Here is a 19,581-nt window from a genome sequence, read left to right on the forward strand (position 1 = left end):
GATATTGTGGTACGTATAAGCATTGTAATGAATACGTGTGAACCAACTGTCTTTCAACAAAGCCTTGTGAACATTGGACCAAACTAATCACAACAGTTCGATTGTTAAAGGTCCATCGTTCAGAAGAACAATTTAGAACAGAGAGTCACACAGCGCTGTTATGTATGGATGGATGTTGAACTTAGTTCGCACCGTACGTAGAGTCAACCGTGCGAATTTGATGTTTTGGGGGAAGGACAAACTAAACACAAAAACGCAGCTCTAAAGAACTGTGTTATACTATAGCGCTTGCTATCAATATACAGTACAGTCCTGAAGTTCTAGATCACGAAAAAGATAGCATACATAAAACTGTAAATCAATAGACTAACATATTTATTATCCCTAGATTACGATTATACTCTACAATGCACCCATGGGCTTAATTTCTCACCTGATGTTGCTGTTAGGCTGGTTTGAAGTAGGAACTGTCAGCGTTAGGAGGGCAAGACCCTCTAGAGCATCAGTCAACAAGGCAGGAGACTCGGAGACTCATTAACTTTGGTTAGTGGTATACTCTGAAGTCCGTGAGATGGATGCTGGCATGACACAATCATTCCCGGAACAATGTTTCGGATTGTTCCGGCTGAAATGAAGCACCGATGCTATCATGAGACAAACACCATAAATGTTTGGTGTCGAGTAAGAGAAACATTATCTTGAATGGTATCAATAGACGGACTAAAGGAAGCCAAGATTGAGAATCCACACTATTAAGCCCATGTGGACAGGTTTCCATCGCTTTATGCGGTGGTAGTAGATGCGTTCCAAAAATAAAGGCGCACAAAGCGAAACTCCACGAGCAGACAGCTGCATGCCGAGTAGTGCACAAAATTACACACACAGTACACAAATAGTACACACACAGTACACAAACAGTGCACACAGTACACAATAAGAACACATTACACGCCACGAACAGTACACAAACAGTACACACAGTACACAAACAGTGCACACACAGTACAGAGTTTTATATATATTTTGTTATTTTGTTGTTTCTCTTCAACGTGACTTTACCGAAAAAACTAAGAATATGAAGTACACACACAGTACACACAGTACACAAGCAGTACACAAACAGTACACACAGAACACAAACAGTCCACACAGTACACAAACAGTACACACACAGTACACAAACAGTACACAAACAGTATACACACAGCACACAAACAGTCCACACAGTACACAAACAGTACACACACAGTACACAAACAGTACACACAGTACACAAACAGTATACACACAGCACACAAACAGCACACACAGTACATAAACAGTACACACACAGTACACAAACAGTACACACACAGTACACAAACAGTACACACACAGTACAGACAGTACACAAACAGTACACAAACAGTATACACACAGCACACAAACAGCACACACAGTACATAAACAGTACACAAACAGTCCACACAGTACACAAACAGTCCACACAGTACACAAACAGTACACAAGTACACAAACAGTACACACACAGTACACAAACAGTACACACACAGTACAGACAGTACACAAACAGTACACAAACAGTATACACACAGCACACAAACAGCACACACAGTACACAAACAGTACACAAACAGTCCACACAGTACACAAACAGTACACACAGTACACAAACAGTCCACACAGTACACAAACAGTCCACACAGTACACAAACAGTACACACACAGTACACAAACAGTACACACACAGTACACAAACAGTCCACACAGTACACAAACAGTACACAAGTACACAAACAGTGCACACACAGTACACAAACAGTACACACACAGTACACAAACAGTACACACACAGTACACAAACAGTACACAAACAGTACACACAGTACACAAACAGCACACACAGTACACAAACAGTACACAAACAGCACACACAGTACACAAACGGTACACACACAGTACACAAACAGTACACACACAGTACACAAACAGTACACGCACAGTACACACACAGTAAACAAACAGTATACACACAGCACACAAACAGCACACACAGTACACAAACAGTACACACACAGTACACAAACAGTAAACAAACAGTACACAAACAGCACACACAGTACACAAACAGTACACACACAATACACAAACAGTACACACACAGTACACAAACAGTACACACACAGTACACAAACAGTACACACACAGTACACACACAGTACACACACAGTACACAAACAGTACACGCAGTGTTGTCCTACGTCCGACCGCATAGCCGCACTACGAGTGGATTCAAACGGCAAACTGCGAATTTTGTGTATAGAATAAATATGTTTAGCGGCATATACGCGAAATTGCAAAAACCGAACGGGCATAAAGCGAGGGAAACCCTGCGTGTACATATATACCGTTCCCTATACTTAAGTAGGATATTACATCCTACTTATTATATACAGTGTGTATCCTACTTGAGTTGCTCAAAATGTGTTAACTGCAAATCGCATGAATTTACATGTTTGACGCTCCTTCAACTTTCTTGAAATTGTGAACGCAGCGAGTGCACAAACATCCATGTGCACTTCCATGTGCATCAGCACCCCGCGACTCCGCGATGCCCGTGTCAAAGCAACGAGTTATTTGGGTCTTTCGGTAAAGTCACGTAGATAGGTTCAAATGAATAAAAAATAGAACATAAACAAAAAAACTACGAAGTTTCGATCGCAACACAGACGCATGACGACGATCGCTTGTGTTGCGATCGAAACGTCGTAGTTTTTTTTTTAATTTTATTTTGATTCATTTGAACCCATCTACGTGACTTTACCGAAAGACCCAAAGAATATGAATTCCTACAGTCACGAAAGCTTCAAGTCGAGGTTGCAACGAATGTTCCATTCAAATTAAATTACGACATGCAACCCTATAGACTAAAGGACTTTACATTTCTCCGAATCTAACCACAGCGACAAATCACCTTTTAACAGCTCGAAAACCCCCTTTCCCATATCGTTCATGATTCATCGTGTTTAGCAATGACATCGATCGGAGTTCGCGCTCACCATGCCTGTGACTGGATGTAATTCAAGACTCGCATTTGCTCAGCGCATTCTTTGTTAAGATGCGATTTTACCATTTGTTCTTCATATGTGTCGCTTTAATTTAAGATGTAAATGAGAACACTATTTTAATGGTACAGTTAGATTTTTTAAAATATATGTGATTTATATTAACCTGAATGTTGATTATGATATACTTTTGAATGTGTTATTTACTGCCTTTCTACGTCTAGGATGATGGTTTCTATGTCGGATGAGTCTTCACACAGGCGTAATAGCAAGCCTCTGCAATCAATTTTAGACGAGAAATTATATATTTCACAATTTTCTCAAAAGACCACAGCCAGCTGAGTGAACGATTGTTATTCATTTATTATTATGATCAAAGCCAAAATTCTCTATCAGGGTTTCTTGCACAGCAGAAATATATTCTCTCCACAGGCAAGATACAGCATCTGTTTGCATTTGTCACTTGTTCAGGGTTTGCTTAACTAGAACACAGGGACAGCTGCCACTGGGGGTGCCCTTTGAATGTTTGAGATGTGGTATCAGACGCTTTGAGCGCTGAAGATTTTAAGTGCCATATAAATGCAAAGATGCATCGCTTATATACTACGTATTGCCCAGAGAAATGGTAATTGTCTATTCTCAATCCTATTCACGTGTCATAAATCAGTACATGCCATATGTGCACGAATTACGATCTCTCGTTTCATTAAAGGTAATTTCATTAAGAATATATTTCATTACGACGCTTGTATGTTGCGTTTTAAAAAGCTCCGAAGATTTTAAACGTAGGGCTACATTCGGGTGCCACTCAAAAATGCAGTTTGTTATTTTCAAAATCGTGCCTCTTGGTATTGTATTACATTTGTCAGTTCAACTGAAGCTACTGGAAGTTTAAGATAACATCACTGAGTATATACTGGTTGCTCAATGATGCCTTCGAGTCGACACATACGGGTCGTGGTATTAGGTTATATACTCAGAGAATAAGACAGGATCTTGAGCAACCTGTGAATACGCACAGATTAGAATGACACTCAGAAATAGGACTTTTACCTCAAAGGCAACAACATTTTGAGGATGTGATCCCAGAAAAGTGAGACTTAACTTTTCTTACCATTTGCTTATTGAGTCGTACCCTAGGCTACATGTTTAAGCAGGTCAAAGTTATACGGTACTTTAGCAGAGCATTCACTCTTAACGGGCTTATGCATAAATCATATTCCAGGACGTGTTTATGTTAAAAAGAACGCCACCGCAGTTGGTGACGCAATTATCTCACTGCACGTGCTCATAATACCACGTCAGCCCATTCGATGCCGAAAACCGAGTCTGTACATGTCTCCAAACAAAGCTCTTCTGAACACACAATTTATTTCTGAATACACGATTGACAACGGCGTCACCGTCAGTTTTTTTTTTTAAACCCTCTATAAATCTGCGACCGAATTCAACTTGCTTCTGTTCAGACGCGTGGTACGTTGCAAGCCACTGCGAGTTGCAGTATCACTGCGGTACAAAGCGGGATACAAGAGCAAACCATCATGCAGTCCTCGATCTCATCCTATCCCGGTGGCATGAGCAGCAGCAGCAGCGGCGTAGGCTCGGGAGGCTCCATGTATGCACAAGGCGGTAGCGGTGGCGGTGGTGGTGGTGGTGGTGGCATGAGCAGCTTTTACAGCGGAGGGGGATCCGTGTCCAGCGGGGGCATCTACGGCATGGGGAGCGGTGCCAGGGGTGGTGCAGGATTCTTGGGAAGTGGGTTAGGAGGAGTACTTGGGGCGGGGGGAGGTCTCGGGTATTCCAGGTCCTTGGGGGCTACTGGATTAGGAGGGGCTGGCGGCACGTACGGAGTGCCGGGCGGCATCAGCGGGGGGGCGCCCTCCGCTTTCGGCGTGGTCGGCGGACTGTCACAGCTGGGCATGGGCCACGGCGCCGTGGTTGGTGGCCAACTCATGGGGCCCTCCGGCGGCGGCGGCGGCGTGTACATGGGGCCCACGGGCGGCGTGTACATGGGGCCCACGGGCGGCGTGTTCGTGGGGCCCGGGGGTGTGAGCGGCCCGGCCGGCTTTCCCAGCAGCCCGGCTTTCAGCATCGGCAGAGCCATCACTCAGGGCGGGTTCCACAGCACGGTGAACAACCTGATGAAGACCCTTCCGCCCATGGTGAACCGCCTCACCGAGAAGGGCATCCTGAACAACCTGAACACGCGTCTGGTGGGCTACGTGGAGAAGGTTCGCCAGCTGACCATCGAGAACGCGATGCTGGAGGCGCAGCTCAAGGCCATGACCGGCAGCAGCCCCGTCATGCCAGACCCCTCCATCACGGTGGACAACTACGAGGCGACCGTTACCGAGATGCTCAAGAATATCAACGGGTTCACCATGGAGCGCGTCCACCTGGAGATCGAAGTGGACAACCTGAGGGTCGCCGCGGAGGAGATCAAGTCGAAGTCGGTTTGCGCACTTGCCCCTTTTGTTCGCGCGGCACGCGTGTTCGGGCACGGGTGTTCGGGCACGGGTGTTCGGGCACGGGTGTTCGGGCACGGGTGTTCGGGCACGCGTGTTCGGGCACGGGTGTTCGGGCACGGGTGTTCGGGCACGGGTGTTCGGGCACACGTGTTCGGGCACGGGTGTTCGGGCACGCGTGTTCGGGCACGCGTGTTCGGGCACGGGTGTTCGGGCACGGGTGTTCGGGCACGGGTGTTCGGGCACGCGTGTTCGGGCACGGGTGTTCGGGCACGGGTGTTCGGGCACGCGTGTTCGGGCACGGGTGTTCGGGCACGCGTGTTCGGGCACGGGTGTTCGGGCACGCGTGTTCGGGCACGGGTGTTCGGGCACGGGTGTTCGGGCACGGGTGTTCGGGCACGCGTGTTCGGGCACGGGTGTTCGGGCATGGGTGTTCGGGCACGGGTGTTCGGGCACGCGTGTTCGGGCACGCGTGTTCGGGCACGGGTGTTCGGGCATGGGTGTTCGGGCACGCGTGTTCGGGCACGGGTGTTCAGGCACGGGTGTTTGGACACGCGTGTTCGGGCACCGTGCCGCCGTGGGTTTGCTCCCTCTCGACCTTTAACAAGGGCTGCTGCTCCCACAAATCGTTGCGCGTTGCAAATTATTTGAGCGACGATCATCCACGGAGTGAACGTTCATGAGGATCAGCAGCTACGACGTCGTCGTCGTCGTCGTCAAATGTCGCGTCCAATCTGAAGCCAGAACACACAAATATAGTTCATCATTCACAGTGTGTTCACCAACAACCAAGTTTACCTCTATCACGTTGTTATAACCCATGCCACGTGTGTTGCTCACGGCGATCATAAGCGAACAGCTTAAAGATAGATTGTTCGATTTTAGTAACTGTTTTTAATGTTTAATAACAATACTAATGAAATGCAGTTCACGAAGGGACGATCCCGCGAGGCAACGATCGCGCATTCGCAACGCGACACGGCAGGTGCAGGGTCCCAGGACCCAGTGTGCGTGGGGAGTTTTGAGAGCCCCTGGGTTTAAAGCCTCGCCGATAAAGCGAGTGGGCCCCACTGACTTGGCTCTCATTGGTGCAGCTCTCAGGTGTGCAGCTCTCATTGGTGCAGCTCTCAGGTGTGCAGCTCCCAGGTGTGCAGCTCCCATTGGTGCAGCTCTTAGGTGTGCAGCTCTCATTGGTGCAGCTCTCATTGGTGCAGCTCTCATTGGTGCAGCTCCCATTGGTGCAGCTCTCATTGGTGCAGCTCTCATTGGTGCAGCTCTCATTGGTGCAGCTCCCAGGTGTGCAGCTCTCAGGTGTGCAGATCTCATTGGTACAGCTCTCATTTGTGCAGCTCTCAGGTGTGCAGCTCCCATTGGTGCAGCTCTCATTTGTGCAGCTCTCAGGTGTGCAGCTCCCATTGGTGCAGCTCTCAGGTGTGCAGCTCTCAGGTGTGCAGCTCTCAGGTGTGCAGCTCTCAGGTGTGCAGCTCTCAGGTGTGCAGCTCTCATTGGTGCAGCTCTCAGGTGTGCAGCTCTCAGGTGTGCAGCTCTCATTGGTGCAGCTCTCAGGTGTGCAGCTCCCAGGAGTGCAGCTCCCAGGGGTGCAGCTCTCAGGTGTGCAGCTCTCATTGGTGCAGCTCTCAGGTGTGCAGCTCCCAGGTGTGCAGCTCTCAGGTGTGCAGCTCTCATTGGTGCAGCTCCCAGGTGTGCAGCTCCCAGGTGTGCAGCTCCCATTGGTGCAGCTCTCAGGTGTGCAGCTCCCATTGGTGCAGCTCTCAGGTGTGCAGCTCCCAGGTGTGCAGCTCTCAGGTGCGCAGCTCCCATTGGTGCAGCTCTCAGGTGTGCAGCTCCCATTGGTGCAGCTCTCAGGTGTGCAGCTCCCAGGTGTGCAGCTCCCAGGTGTGCAGCTCCCATTGGTGCAGCTCTCAGGTGTGCAGCTCCAAGGTGTGCAGCTCCCAGGTGTGCAGCTCCCATTGGTGCAGCTCTCATTGTTGCAGCTCTCAGGTGTGCAGCTCTCAGGTGTGCAGCTCCCAGGTGTGCAGCTCCCATTGGTGCAGCTCTCAGGTGTGCAGCTCCCATTTGTGCAGCTCTCAGGTGTGCAGCTCTCAGGTGTGCAGCTCCAAGGCGTGCAGCTCCCAGGTGTGCAGCTCCCATTGGTGCAGCTCTCAGGTGTGCAGCTTCCATTGGTGCAGCTCCCATTTGTGCAGCTCCCATTGGTGCAGCTCTCAGGTGTGCAGCTCCCATTGGTGCAGCTCTCAGGTGTGCAGCTCTCAGGTGTGCAGCTCCAAGGTGTGCAGCTCCCAGGTGTGCAGCTCCCATTGGTGCAGCTCTCATTGGTGCAGCTCCCAGGTGTGCAGCTCTCAGGTGTGCAGCTCCCAGGTGTGCAGCTCTCATTGGTGCAGCTCTCAGGTGTGCAGCTCCCAGGTGTGCAGCTCTCAGGTGTGCAGCTCCCAGGTGTGCAGCTCTCAGGTGTGCAGCTCCCAGGTGTGCAGCACGCTGGCGAAACTGGGCCAGGGCCCAACGAGCCGGAGGGGCGGGGTGGATGAAGGTCCCAGATTATAAAAAGGGGGAGCGGGGGGGGGGGAGTCGGGACGGGGCCCAGTTTAATTTGTTGCACCGCTACCCAACCCACCCACGCTCCACTTGCTCAGGCACACGGCCGCGTAATCTCAAAGTCAAGAAACCAATAACCTCACAAACCACATGGCACAAACAACACCGACCTCGCAGGAAATAAAGCAACGTGTAGCGGCCCGTAAACACATTTATCGTAAATGGACACGTGGTTTTGCAAAAAAAGAGATAACCTTCATTTCACAAGTGTCAATATAGAATGTGTGTGTGTATGTATAAGCACAATGTATTACCTGTTATCATAATACCATTGTTGTGTTCAGGTATGAATTTGAGGCTGGCGTGAAATTCCAACTGGAGACGGACATCAGCAACATGAAACGGGTCTGTGTGCGCTCGTGACATCGGCAACGTGGCGCGTTTTGTCTTCATTCTGACATTGCCTACGCTTGGGGCCACCGTGTGGCCTCACGGCTACGGCGCTTTCATTGAAATTGTGGGCAAACTTTGAGTTGGGGCCAAAAAGAAAAGTTTCGTGAAGCACTAACTTTCCGTTGAACCACGTAGGCTTTCGCGATCAGTACCCTCCAACGCACCGACGGTGCTGTACTGGAAACGAATTGGCACGTTTCGTTTACGTGACAAACCTTACATAATTGGCTGTGTCGGGTGGTGGCGTGTTTAACGACACATTTACATTTACGCGATATAACCCAACAAAAAAAAGCGATATTATGCTCTAACTTTCCGTCCATGTTCCCAAAAAGGACCTTGACGCTGCCCAGGAAATGAAGAACGACCTGACGAGCAAGTACACCATTCTGCAGGAAGACTTGACCTTCCACACCACCATTCACAAAGAAGTACATCACCCATTACGCGCATGCATTTTAGTAGGGAAAGCTCATTTGAGCTAGATGTCGCGCATGGCATTGGTCACAGACTGCACGTAACGTAAAATGCATGCCCTGCATAATTAAGGAGAATTAGAATCTTTATTTCGACTGGAGGTATCCGACGAGCTTTTAAGCTATTTTTTTTCATAGATGTCCTGCATGGGCGGGTCACACACAGTTATTCACTATGAAGGACGTGCATTTCGGTTAATTATTCGTCATCATCAATCATTTTCTATCCACTGTTGTAAGTAGCACTCCCCCACACCATCATCATCCCTCAAGGTTGTACAATACGTACTTACTCACATGCATACATAATACCAACTCTGCATCATTGTAGTCGATGAGATGATTATCAGAGGATGTGTATAGCACCATACTGCGACAAACTTGTATCCCGCCTTGCAGTTGAAGCAGATTGCTTTCAACGCCAGCCAATCTCGCTTACATTTATAACCCGAGGCTGCCAAACGACTGATGAAAGAACCCGCAGCAACGAAGGGATCGCTCGACCGACGACAAACTGCTGATTGCCAATGTTCGACGCGCAGGAAATGGCGAAACTGTCGACCAAGTTCGGCAAGTACGCGGCGACGCACAGCAGCATGATCGAGGTGGACAGCGGCAAGTCCATCAACCTGATGGAGGCACTGAGCACGCTGCGGAACGAATACGAGACCGCGGCGCAGCGGAACCGCGTCGAGGCGGAGGCTTACTGCACCAGCAAGGTAACGACGCCGCGGCTCTGGTCCATCTCTGCACGGGCCAGCAACGCCAATGTTATAAAAACCCGCGTCTCTCCAGTGGAGTGGCAGGGTGGTGTGTGGGTGGGTCAGTCGGCAGTGGGGATCCAGGTTGGGGAGGGGGGGGGGGAGGAGGGGGGGGGGGCTGTGATTGCCCCCTCTCCCAGAACTCAAATTTGGTATTTTATTGATAATTACAAAGAAAATACGTTGATTATTATTTTTAAGCATTGTTGGGCCCTATTTTAGAAATAAAACTTGAAATTTTAGGACTGCCTCCCCCCCCCCCATCCCCTCCTCCCCCACCCAGACGATGAGAATCACGTTCTCGATCTTCCTCTGCTGGTGCTGCTGACCCATTGTGAACATCGCTCATTCATTTTTGGAAAACATTTTGGGCCGCGCCCTCCCCCACCGTCTCATTTCGATTTATACTCTCTTAGGTGACAGAAGAGTCAAGTTGAGAGTGATGTAGTCACGGAAGAGAAATGTAGACAAAGGAGAGAGTAAAACGAGGTCCAGGGAAGACAGATGTGTAGTGCGATGAGAAACGTAGGCAAGATAAAATATGGAATTAGATGCGAGACAATACAGGGATAACATGTAATTTTTTTTCTGTGTTTTACAAGGCTTTGAATTAGAGCTGACATTTGTTATACTCATATTTTTTTCATGAATCTGGGGCACACGGAGGTGCTTAAGAGGCAATATGTGTATTAGTTTATGACTTGTGCGACCACTGCACATCACTCTATATAACTTTATGTAACTGGTGACACTTCATGTCAATGTTGTTCCCACAGCAATATCCCTGCTCTTGTAGGTATGCATCACGCTCACACAACTATGAAAGGCAGAACTTGTTTTTGAGAAAATATAACTTCGAACAGAAACTGGCACTGAAATAAAGTAACTCGTGTGGATGTAATAAAAGTTATATCAATACAACATTGTCAAAACATACCAGCTGATGGCTAGTTAATTTCAGCAAAGCCTTGTTGATGACACGATCTTTAACATCTCACTGGTGGTTCTGGAGGATAAGATACGAGAGGATCGGAACGTGGCCTAATGTACAAGTAGATTTGCTCACACGTGTGATTAAATCATCTGAAATGTACACTCACGGTTGCTGTGCGCCCTTGCTCCAACAGATTGAGCAAATTCAGCAGCAAACAACACAGACGAGCGAGCAACTCACGACCATAACGACAGACATGACGACGCTGCAGAATGAAATCGAAGACTTAACTGCGGAATATCACAAGCTCATCAATGTGGTACGGCATTGTGTGCAGCTGTTCAATGAGCACGTTTCCATGCGGAGCCTCTGACCACTTCACTCCCCACGAACTTCTCATGAACCCGATGCCTTCATTGATACTCTGTTTTCATGCATCCATTCTCTGTTCAACGATCACATAGAACATGCCTCTTCATCCTTATTTTCTTGTACTGCTCGACTTTGCATCTCCATCCCATCGACCATTTCCAAAAGTTCCGAAAACCTTGTTTAATTCAAGGGATGTGTTAGTTATTGTCTGTTCTATTGGCGTTAAGTATTCAGCATGAGTGAAACTCGCTGTGTATCTGCCTGGTTAAGACGAGCATGGGACACTGCTCATCTCTGTTGGAGGCCCCGAGCCAATGATGGAAATTCCACATTTCCAATGTGGGGCCAGTCTTCTCATGAAGTGACACTTCATTTTTCAAGCCTGGAGTAATGATCGGCTGAGTAGACCACAAGCATTGACGACCTTCATTGCAAATATAGAAGAACAAAAACCCTTGTAAAATAACAGCGATTGAAAAAAAGCCAAGAACAAGTTCAATGCAGGATGTTGAAGTCGAACTTCTTCCTTCTGAAACAATTCACCCCCCCCCCCCTCCCCCGCGTATATCCATCCGGCAGTATAAATGGGCTGTCGTTCGATTGGCAGGTCGTGCGTGGTGGGTTAACTGTGTAGGTAACTCCCACCTCCTCCAAGAACGCAGGCCCTGCTGCATGGCAGTGGTGAGAACAAGACATTGTAGGGCTGCGCCTTTATTCAGATTATTTTGCTGCTATAAATTTCCACGTGACAATCCACTTTTGTTGAGCTATCATTTGTGGCCAGGTCGCGTCCGAAAAATTAGTTAGCACCTCAGTGGGCTTTACCTGGTATTATGGTGATAGTTTCGTTTTATATGTATGTTTTTGGGTGCTTTGTTTAACTTTCTTGTACTCTGCATTACTATCGCGTTTTTGTATTGCTTGTTGTTGTAACGTTCTTACCCGCCTCTACTGGACACCTGTGAAAAATAGCATGACAGCTCACCGGATTCCTCCAGTATAAACAAATATTCTGATTCTGTACCTTTCCTCCTTCTGCAAAAAAAAAAAATCCAGAACCAAACGCTGCAGTCGACACTGCAGGAGTACCAGTATCACTCCACCACGAGCGTCACGGACGTGCAGAACCTCATCGTATCACTCGAGCAGGAAATCGAGGCGTCGCACGTGGCGCTCCAGAACCAGCTCGTCAACTACCAGGAGCTGCTGGACGTCAAGACGGCGCTCGACACTGAGATCCAGACCTACCGGCGCTTGCTGGAGGGCGAGGAGGCAATGTGAGTCGCGCGTCACCAAACGTGATTCTTCCCCCGACGCTCGCTGTTCACGAGGCTGCACTGAAGGTCTCATGAGTGCGGTGGATTTTTAGAAGACCGTCGCGGTCATCATCTTCCAGGTCATAAATTGGCCAAGGGAATTGTTTCGCTCCAGTTTTATTTTTTCAATCCAGTTTTATTTTTTCAATCCAGCATAGTCATAGCCTAGCACAGCGTCGCATGGCCCTTTCATTCTCACATTGCATTCAGCCAGGCGTGGTGATTTAAAACATTAAAGTGCAGCCTGTACACACTGACCACATTGCTGTTCTCAAGAGGGAGATTTTCCTTTCCAAACCGAGTTTGTCCTACTCGTTCGCACTGTCTCGACTCTAAGAGGAGTAGAAGACAATGATAAAAATCATTTAATTGCATTGTCCTGCGTACCGCTGAAATATCCTTTCCAAATTATGCAACCAGGCTCCTAAACGTCGGGTCCGACAAGAGCGCAAGCGATGGCTCCACCGTTTTTTCAAGCGGGGCAAGCTCCACCTTCATCTCTGGTGGCGGAGGAGGAATCTCCTCCAGCAGGTTGGCAACGACACCTTCACCAGCGCAGCTGGCGGGTGGCGGAGGAGTGGCCGTCGTCACCGGCGGTGGCGGCACCGTTCTTGCTAGCGGAGGTGGCGGCGGCGGCGTTGCCACGCTTGGTGGCACCGGTGCCGTCGTCGCTGGAGCAGGTGGCGGTACGACTGTTATCTCTGGTGGCGAAGTCACCTCGAGCAGCAGCAGCAGCAGCAGCGTGAGCATGAGCAGCCAGCAGCAGCAGCAGCAGCAGGTCGTCACCGGCATGAGCGTGATCGAGGGTGGCACTGCCATGCTCTCGGGCGGCACCGTGGGCGAGGGAGGAATGGTGATGGCTGGTGCCGATGGAAGAGGGGCAGCAGCCACGATGTCTGCAGGCGGCATGAGCGGCGGCGCGCAGTTCCAGCAGGCAGCCGCAGGACCTATCATCGGAGGCGTCGGCATTGCTGGCGGAAGTAAGTTACGAGCAGACTATCAGGCGGCACGACGTTAATTGGCGTTTTCTTGGTTTTTACGCGAGAGCGATAATACGCAATGGCACGAAGCACGTTGAGCTCATACCATGAAAATAATGAAGAGCACTTATTCCTGCTGGTCTGGTCACTTAGAAAGGCAACAGTGGAATATGCAAACAATGAACACCACTGCGTCAGGTTTACATGATGACGCACTGGTTCCTACGGTATGAACATGCGATGGTGCATATATCATTGTGCTGAGGTCGCAGGTTTTGCCGAGGTCAGCCATGCTGATACAAGCTGCAGACCATCAAAATCTAACGTTCATCCTTGTTTTACAGGAACCATCATTATTGATGAGTAAAGATTGCTGGAGCACATTACAGGTGATTAGGTGATATGCCGACATGATTTTTTTTGACAATATCATACACACATCGACTTGCACACAATAAGATATTCTTTTATTGTTTCCCTTCTACGTGACTTTACCGAAAGAACCAAGAATATGAATAAGATATGTACAGTATGTTTGTTATTCATTGGTTCCCTAGGTCACGTGCAAAACATAGACATTTTGTTCTTTCTTACAGCTCTAATTGTGCTGGTGGCGGGAAGGTGCTATGGATGGGCAGGAAAACCTCATGGAGCAAAGTTGACCAGCTCACGTGCCATCGCAGCAATACACAGCTTAACGCTAAGATTATGCACTAATAAACGTTACGGGAAACGATCGTGGTGCTTTTTTTCTGCGTGCTTTTTTTTTCTTCTTCACTAAAACAAAATGAGGTCAAGCGTGCACGCACATAGACCACATCCTGAACAGCGTATCCGATGACTAGGTCAACACTTTAAAACAAAAAAAGTCAGTTTCTGCAGAATCCGAGGGCACTCAAAGGTTGGGACAAAAGTGCATGAACTCGCCGACCCACACCGTTATTTGAAATTATGTATTTTCATACGGAGTAGGTGAAAAGTCAAGTTTACAAAAACAAGCTTTGTATGATTCAGTAGTTTCTCACCGACATTACTGCGGGGGGGGGGGGGGGGGGGTTCGCCATAGAAATACCTGTCAAACTCGCGTCAAATACGCGATAACCAAATTCACCACGGGCGGAAGTGATATTGAGCAACTGGTAAATTCAGCAGTCGTTTTAGAAAATAACACTGAAGAAAAAACAATTGTAAAATTGTCGATTTATGTTCAAAAAGTCCAGATGACGTGTATTCATAGACTTGTATACTGCCAATTATTTTCTCATTCCCCATCTGTGCACATGCAATGAACACCCACCCCATGAGGCATTGCTGAAATATAAACGCATATTCCACGAAGTTAGTTTCACAGTTGAGTGTCTGTGTTCACACACGTGCGTACACACACACAGTCACCCAGCCCTTCTCTTAGCCATCTCTTCAACAAAGGCTCTCGTTTCTGCACCACTTCCAATTCTTGTTACACATTCTGATGTTTTTTTTCCCCTGTGGTGTTGGAACACACAATGATAAAAAAAAAATGATTCGTCCAAATAAATTAGTTTCCACAAACCTGCAGTTCTAACCAATAGGCTTACTAAATTAAAATGTAAGCCACGTCAGAACGATGCTTTTAGGTGTTTCGTTTAGTAAAGCTATTTTCAACAATGTTAAATTTAATTCATAATTCATATATGGGTAAGGCCACGTAATACTCTGGCCATTTGGGTCCGCAAGGCTCTCCAACAGTTAATATGGCCCAACAAATAACATTTTCACATATACAGGCACTTAATGTGCAGCTCACCGGTAAGTTGAAGAACGATTCACACAACCTAACGAAGCAATTAGATACGACGTTTCACGAAGCACCTTCAACATAATATCCAGGAAATCGGCAAAACCATATCACCTGACCAGAGTTCCTGAATAAGTGTCACTATATCACGGGAACAACCAATCAGATTCATCAAGATCATTACGTGGCCTAACCCAAAACATAATTAATTATACTCTTTGGTTCTATTCGGTAAAGTCACGTAGGTAAGAAAATAAAACAACAAAAATCACGACGTTTCGGCCACAACACAAGCGGCCTTCATCAGGTGAAGGGACCAGACTGTCTCGAAGACTGCGCTGGAGTGAAACAGAGTCAAGCTCAGACTACGACCTTTAAGTTGTGTGAGAGGGATTAAGGTGCCTTGATAAAGGAATTAGCGTAAAAATTAGCATTTGATTGGCGGACTTATCATGATGATCGGCACCGGCACACCTTTCATCATAAGTCCGCCAATCAAATGCTAATTTTTATGCTAATTCCTTTGTCGAGGCACCTTAATCCCTCTCACACAGCTTAAAGGTCGTAGTCTGAGCTTGGCTCTGTTCCACTCCAGCGCAGTCTTCGAGACAGTCTGGTCCCTTCACCTGATGAAGGCCGCTTGTGTTGTGGCCGAAACGTCGTAATTTTTGTTGTTTTATTTTTTTCCTACGTGACTTTAACGAATAGAACCAAAGAGTATGGATCCTTGCAGTCACGAATGCTTGAAATCTAGAATAATGAATTATATTGCCGGAGAACACATTTGATAAGTTAATGTTATCAATAGACATTTGATACCTACAACTCCACTCAGTAAGATTCCTGCAGGAATTGCGATTGTGCGACGAGTTAATTCCATATTAAAATCTCAATTTCAATGGAATTCTATCAGGACATTTTGCCACGGGGAAAATCTGGCAATCCCGTCCACGCATTCGCTCAGGCAAGGCCTGTGGCCACTAGGATGTCCAGCACCACGATCCCTTGCCTGCATACAGTGAGGGAAAAACGTATTTGATCCCCTGCTGATTTTGTACGTTTGCCCACTGACAAAGAAATGATCAGTCTATAATTTTAATGGTAGGTTTATTTGAACAGTGAGAGACATTAACAACAAAAAAATCCAGAAAAACGCATGTCAAAAATGTTATACATTTATTTGCATAAGGGGCCGTCCATAAATGACTTCACGCGATTTTGGACGATTCCCCCCCCCCCTCGTCACACGGCGTCACAAAAAGTCAGACCCCCTCAAATGACGTCACAAAGCTCTGCCCCCCCCCAAACCATATTTCCATTTTGAAAATAAAACATGCTTCAAATTGCTTTAAACTATTGTCACTGTCGTGTGTATTTAATGTGGCGCTGCACTCTGATGTTGTAGGAGAAAACACGCATTAAAAAGGAGGCGTTGGAAAGCTTAAATCTCCATATATAAGGCAAAGTTGTGAATGTGCCTGTTCAAAATGTTTAGCGTACTTCCCGACATGCAACAAACTTGAAATTTGCCATGTGGTTACTTTTCAGACTGTACAACATGCAAAAATTATAAAAATACACTTTGTTGTTTTTTAGGGGGGGGGGGGGCGGAGCTCAATAATGCTTATATTTTTTGCACGGCAAGTGAGCTGTGACGTCAAATCTGTCACATGACCCTCGCATGTGGAAGCGTAACGCATTGTAGTGTAGCGGTTAGCGCGCTGTGTATGTGTCTGTGTGTGTCTGTGTGTGTGGAAGCGGCCACCACCGGTGACGATTATTTTAACCAGTCAGCCTCAAACGAATAACTGGTGTGGTGTGTGTGAACATCACCACTGGGGAGACAAAGGCGGCCGGGCGTGGTGAATCAAAGCCCCGGGCGAAGCCGGGTAGTAAATCTAGTTTGGCATAAAATTCACTTGAAAATATTCAACGTCTAACCAAAACTGCAGATGTTCAGAATATTATATTGAAATTATCTTTTAATTATAAAATATTAAAACTTAAAAGTAATTATAACTATAAAAAAATACTTCAAACTTTGTAGGAGAACGAAGCAAAATAGAGAGTACAATTATAAGAATCACATATTCATTCCACAGAATGGAAAGCCCTTGGTAGAATCATTAGAATCAAAATGTTTAATAACAATCATTAAATAATTTTTCAAAATGTTTCTCCATTCTCCCATGGAGAAGCAAAATGCTCCTTCATGGAATAAATAAAAGGTGACCTTCGTAAACTTCAATCAAATATCTTCTTTGGTTCTTTCGGTAAAGTCACGTAGAATGAGAATAAAATAATAAATTGATAAAATAAAATAACAATTTATTTTGAGAATAAAATAATAAATTGATAAAATAAAATAACAATTTATTGTATTCTCATTCTACGTGACTTTACCGAAAGAACCAAAGAAGATGAATCATTGCAGTCACGAAAGCTTTATATCGAAATTTCAATCAAATAGTTAATAATGAAAATTAATCAAAATTAGTGTTGTAACAATTTTATATTTATTTCAAGCTGCGCATTTTGATGTGACGTCACATTTCTCAAACCTCCCCCCCCCTCGTCACACATCGTCACAAATATCTGAGCCCCCCCCCCACCTAGGTGCGTGACGTCATTTATGGACGGCCCCAAAGGCAGAGGCCATACTTTCTCCCCCAAAAGACAAAGCTCCCCCATATAGCCTTCAACAGACTGTTGGGGCAAGTGCTGTTTGCGACCACCTATGAAGGCAGAAACGGCACATGAGGGGGTGGGTGGCTAGCACCACGCCTGGCCGCTTTTTTCTCCCTTCGTGGTCAACGTTTTCACACCACATCAGGTACTCATTTGAGGCCAAGTGGACCTAGGGAAGGCCCAGGACCGGTTATAATAATCGTTAACGTTTTCCGCGAGCGGGAATCGAACTCGGGGAGGCGGGTTCATATGGCAGCGCCAACAACTGCGCCACCTTATTTCAACATTCCGTTGATTGCACAATTCCGTGAAGAAGTGTATTTTATTCTAAGGATTGTGATTCCAGGTGAGGAATCAGGAGCACTGTCCAGCTCTATTTATACACCTACTAAAGCATACACAATGTAAGCATGTCACGTGGCGATGCACAACAAAAATCGGTGCTCTCGAATGGCTACTGCCCAAAACGTCACTGATTATACATTAAATTTTGATTTAAAGCTTTCGTGACTGCAGGGATTCATATTCGTGGTTCTTTCGGTAAAGTCACGTAGAAGGGAAACAATAAAATAATAAAAATATAAAACAATAAAATTCTCACGACGTTTCGACTGCAACACAAGGAATCATCATCAGCTGTGAAACCCACAGCAAGAAAAATATAAACCACAGCAAGGAAAATGTTTATTGCTGTGGTTTTCACACCTGATGATGATTGCTTGTGTTGCAGGCGAAACGTCGTGAGAATTTCATTGTTTTATATTTTTATTATTTTATTGTTTCCTTTCTACGTGACTTACCGAAAGAACCAAGAATATGATAATACATTTTTAAAATATAATGGAAGTGTTGGGACTTTAAACCGGGTCTCTTAGGAGACTGTTACCCCATAAAGTAAATGTTTAACTTCCACGACTCGCTTAAGATTTCCAATGGAGATGGGTAATCTCTTATCCATTTAAGTATTAATACACATGCGACATATTTAATACCTGAACAATGTTAATTCGATGCATGAAGGATTAATTTATTACAAGGAAAGCCATTATGTTCCATTATGGTGTTTTGAGTCCTACATCATCGCGAACACTGCCCAATAACTTTACAGTATATATTTAAGCAATCTATTCTGATAATTAAACTCATTTTTGCATTGGTGATAGGGTCTCATACCCACGACTACCGTACATGTTGAACTTCATACATGTTGAACTTTTTTTGCAACATCCGTAGCCAACCGTGCTAATCGGAGGTTCGTTGGAATATTTATGCCGAATTCTACATTTGTTGTACACTAACGCAGTGCCCTTCAAACCCTGGTCTTGCGAGTCACGGGCAAACTCACGGGAACCAAACACCACAACCGTATAAGATGCCGACGGATTAGACTCGACAATGCAAGAGATGTCATCGTCCTGGGAGACGGACTGCACGACCGACTTAACTAGATAATACATTGCCAAAGTGCAAAAACAATGTCTGTCCAAGCAGTAGAAAATAATGCTGTGCTTGCGATCTCCAGAACAATCTCTCCAGTGGGGGGCCCCGCTGTAAGGAAACGGCTCTTTCTGGAAGTGGCAACTCCCAGGCAGCAACATCTGCGACAGTTTGATACCACTCTCAAACGGCATTCATTTGTCACCAACTCGAAATCAAATTGAATGTTTGTGTTGTCACATTCGATTGCATTTTCTTCGTGACGCAAGACTCTCACAAATGCACGAAGAGAGCCCAAACGCCGACG

The 19,581-nt window shown here is 46.5% G+C and overlaps 1 protein-coding gene across 1 annotated transcript; it reads left to right on the forward strand.

The window, feature by feature from the left end:
* The first annotated feature begins 4,175 nt into the window (after positions 1-4,175).
* LOC116941143 (thread biopolymer filament subunit gamma-like) lies at positions 4,176-14,113 on the forward strand. Its single transcript, XM_076066191.1, has 9 exons — positions 4,176-5,514; positions 8,425-8,485; positions 8,869-8,964; positions 9,552-9,728; positions 10,898-11,023; positions 12,133-12,353; positions 12,813-13,372; positions 13,717-13,761; positions 13,969-14,113. The coding sequence occupies exons 1-8, from the start codon at positions 4,607-4,609 to the stop codon at positions 13,737-13,739; spliced, it is 2,172 nt and encodes a 723-aa protein (XP_075922306.1). The 5' UTR covers positions 4,176-4,606; the 3' UTR covers positions 13,740-13,761; positions 13,969-14,113.
* The last annotated feature ends 5,468 nt before the right edge of the window (positions 14,114-19,581 follow it).

Source organism: Petromyzon marinus, chromosome 10 (assembly GCF_048934315.1).
Source record: "Petromyzon marinus isolate PM22_M1 ecotype Great Lakes invasive population chromosome 10, UKy_Petmar_22M1.pri1.0, whole genome shotgun sequence".
NCBI lineage: Eukaryota > Metazoa > Chordata > Hyperoartia > Petromyzontiformes > Petromyzontidae > Petromyzon > Petromyzon marinus.

Coding starts and splice junctions, on each gene's coding strand:
- LOC116941143 (XM_076066191.1), top strand. CDS start 4,607: ATGCAGTCCTCGATCTCATCCTATCCCGGTGGCATGAGCAGCAGCAGC. Junction 9,729..10,897: donor AGGCTTACTGCACCAGCAAG/GTAACGACGCCG, acceptor TTGCTCCAACAG/ATTGAGCAAATTCAGCAGCA. Junction 11,024..12,132: donor ATCACAAGCTCATCAATGTG/GTACGGCATTGT, acceptor AAAAAAATCCAG/AACCAAACGCTGCAGTCGAC.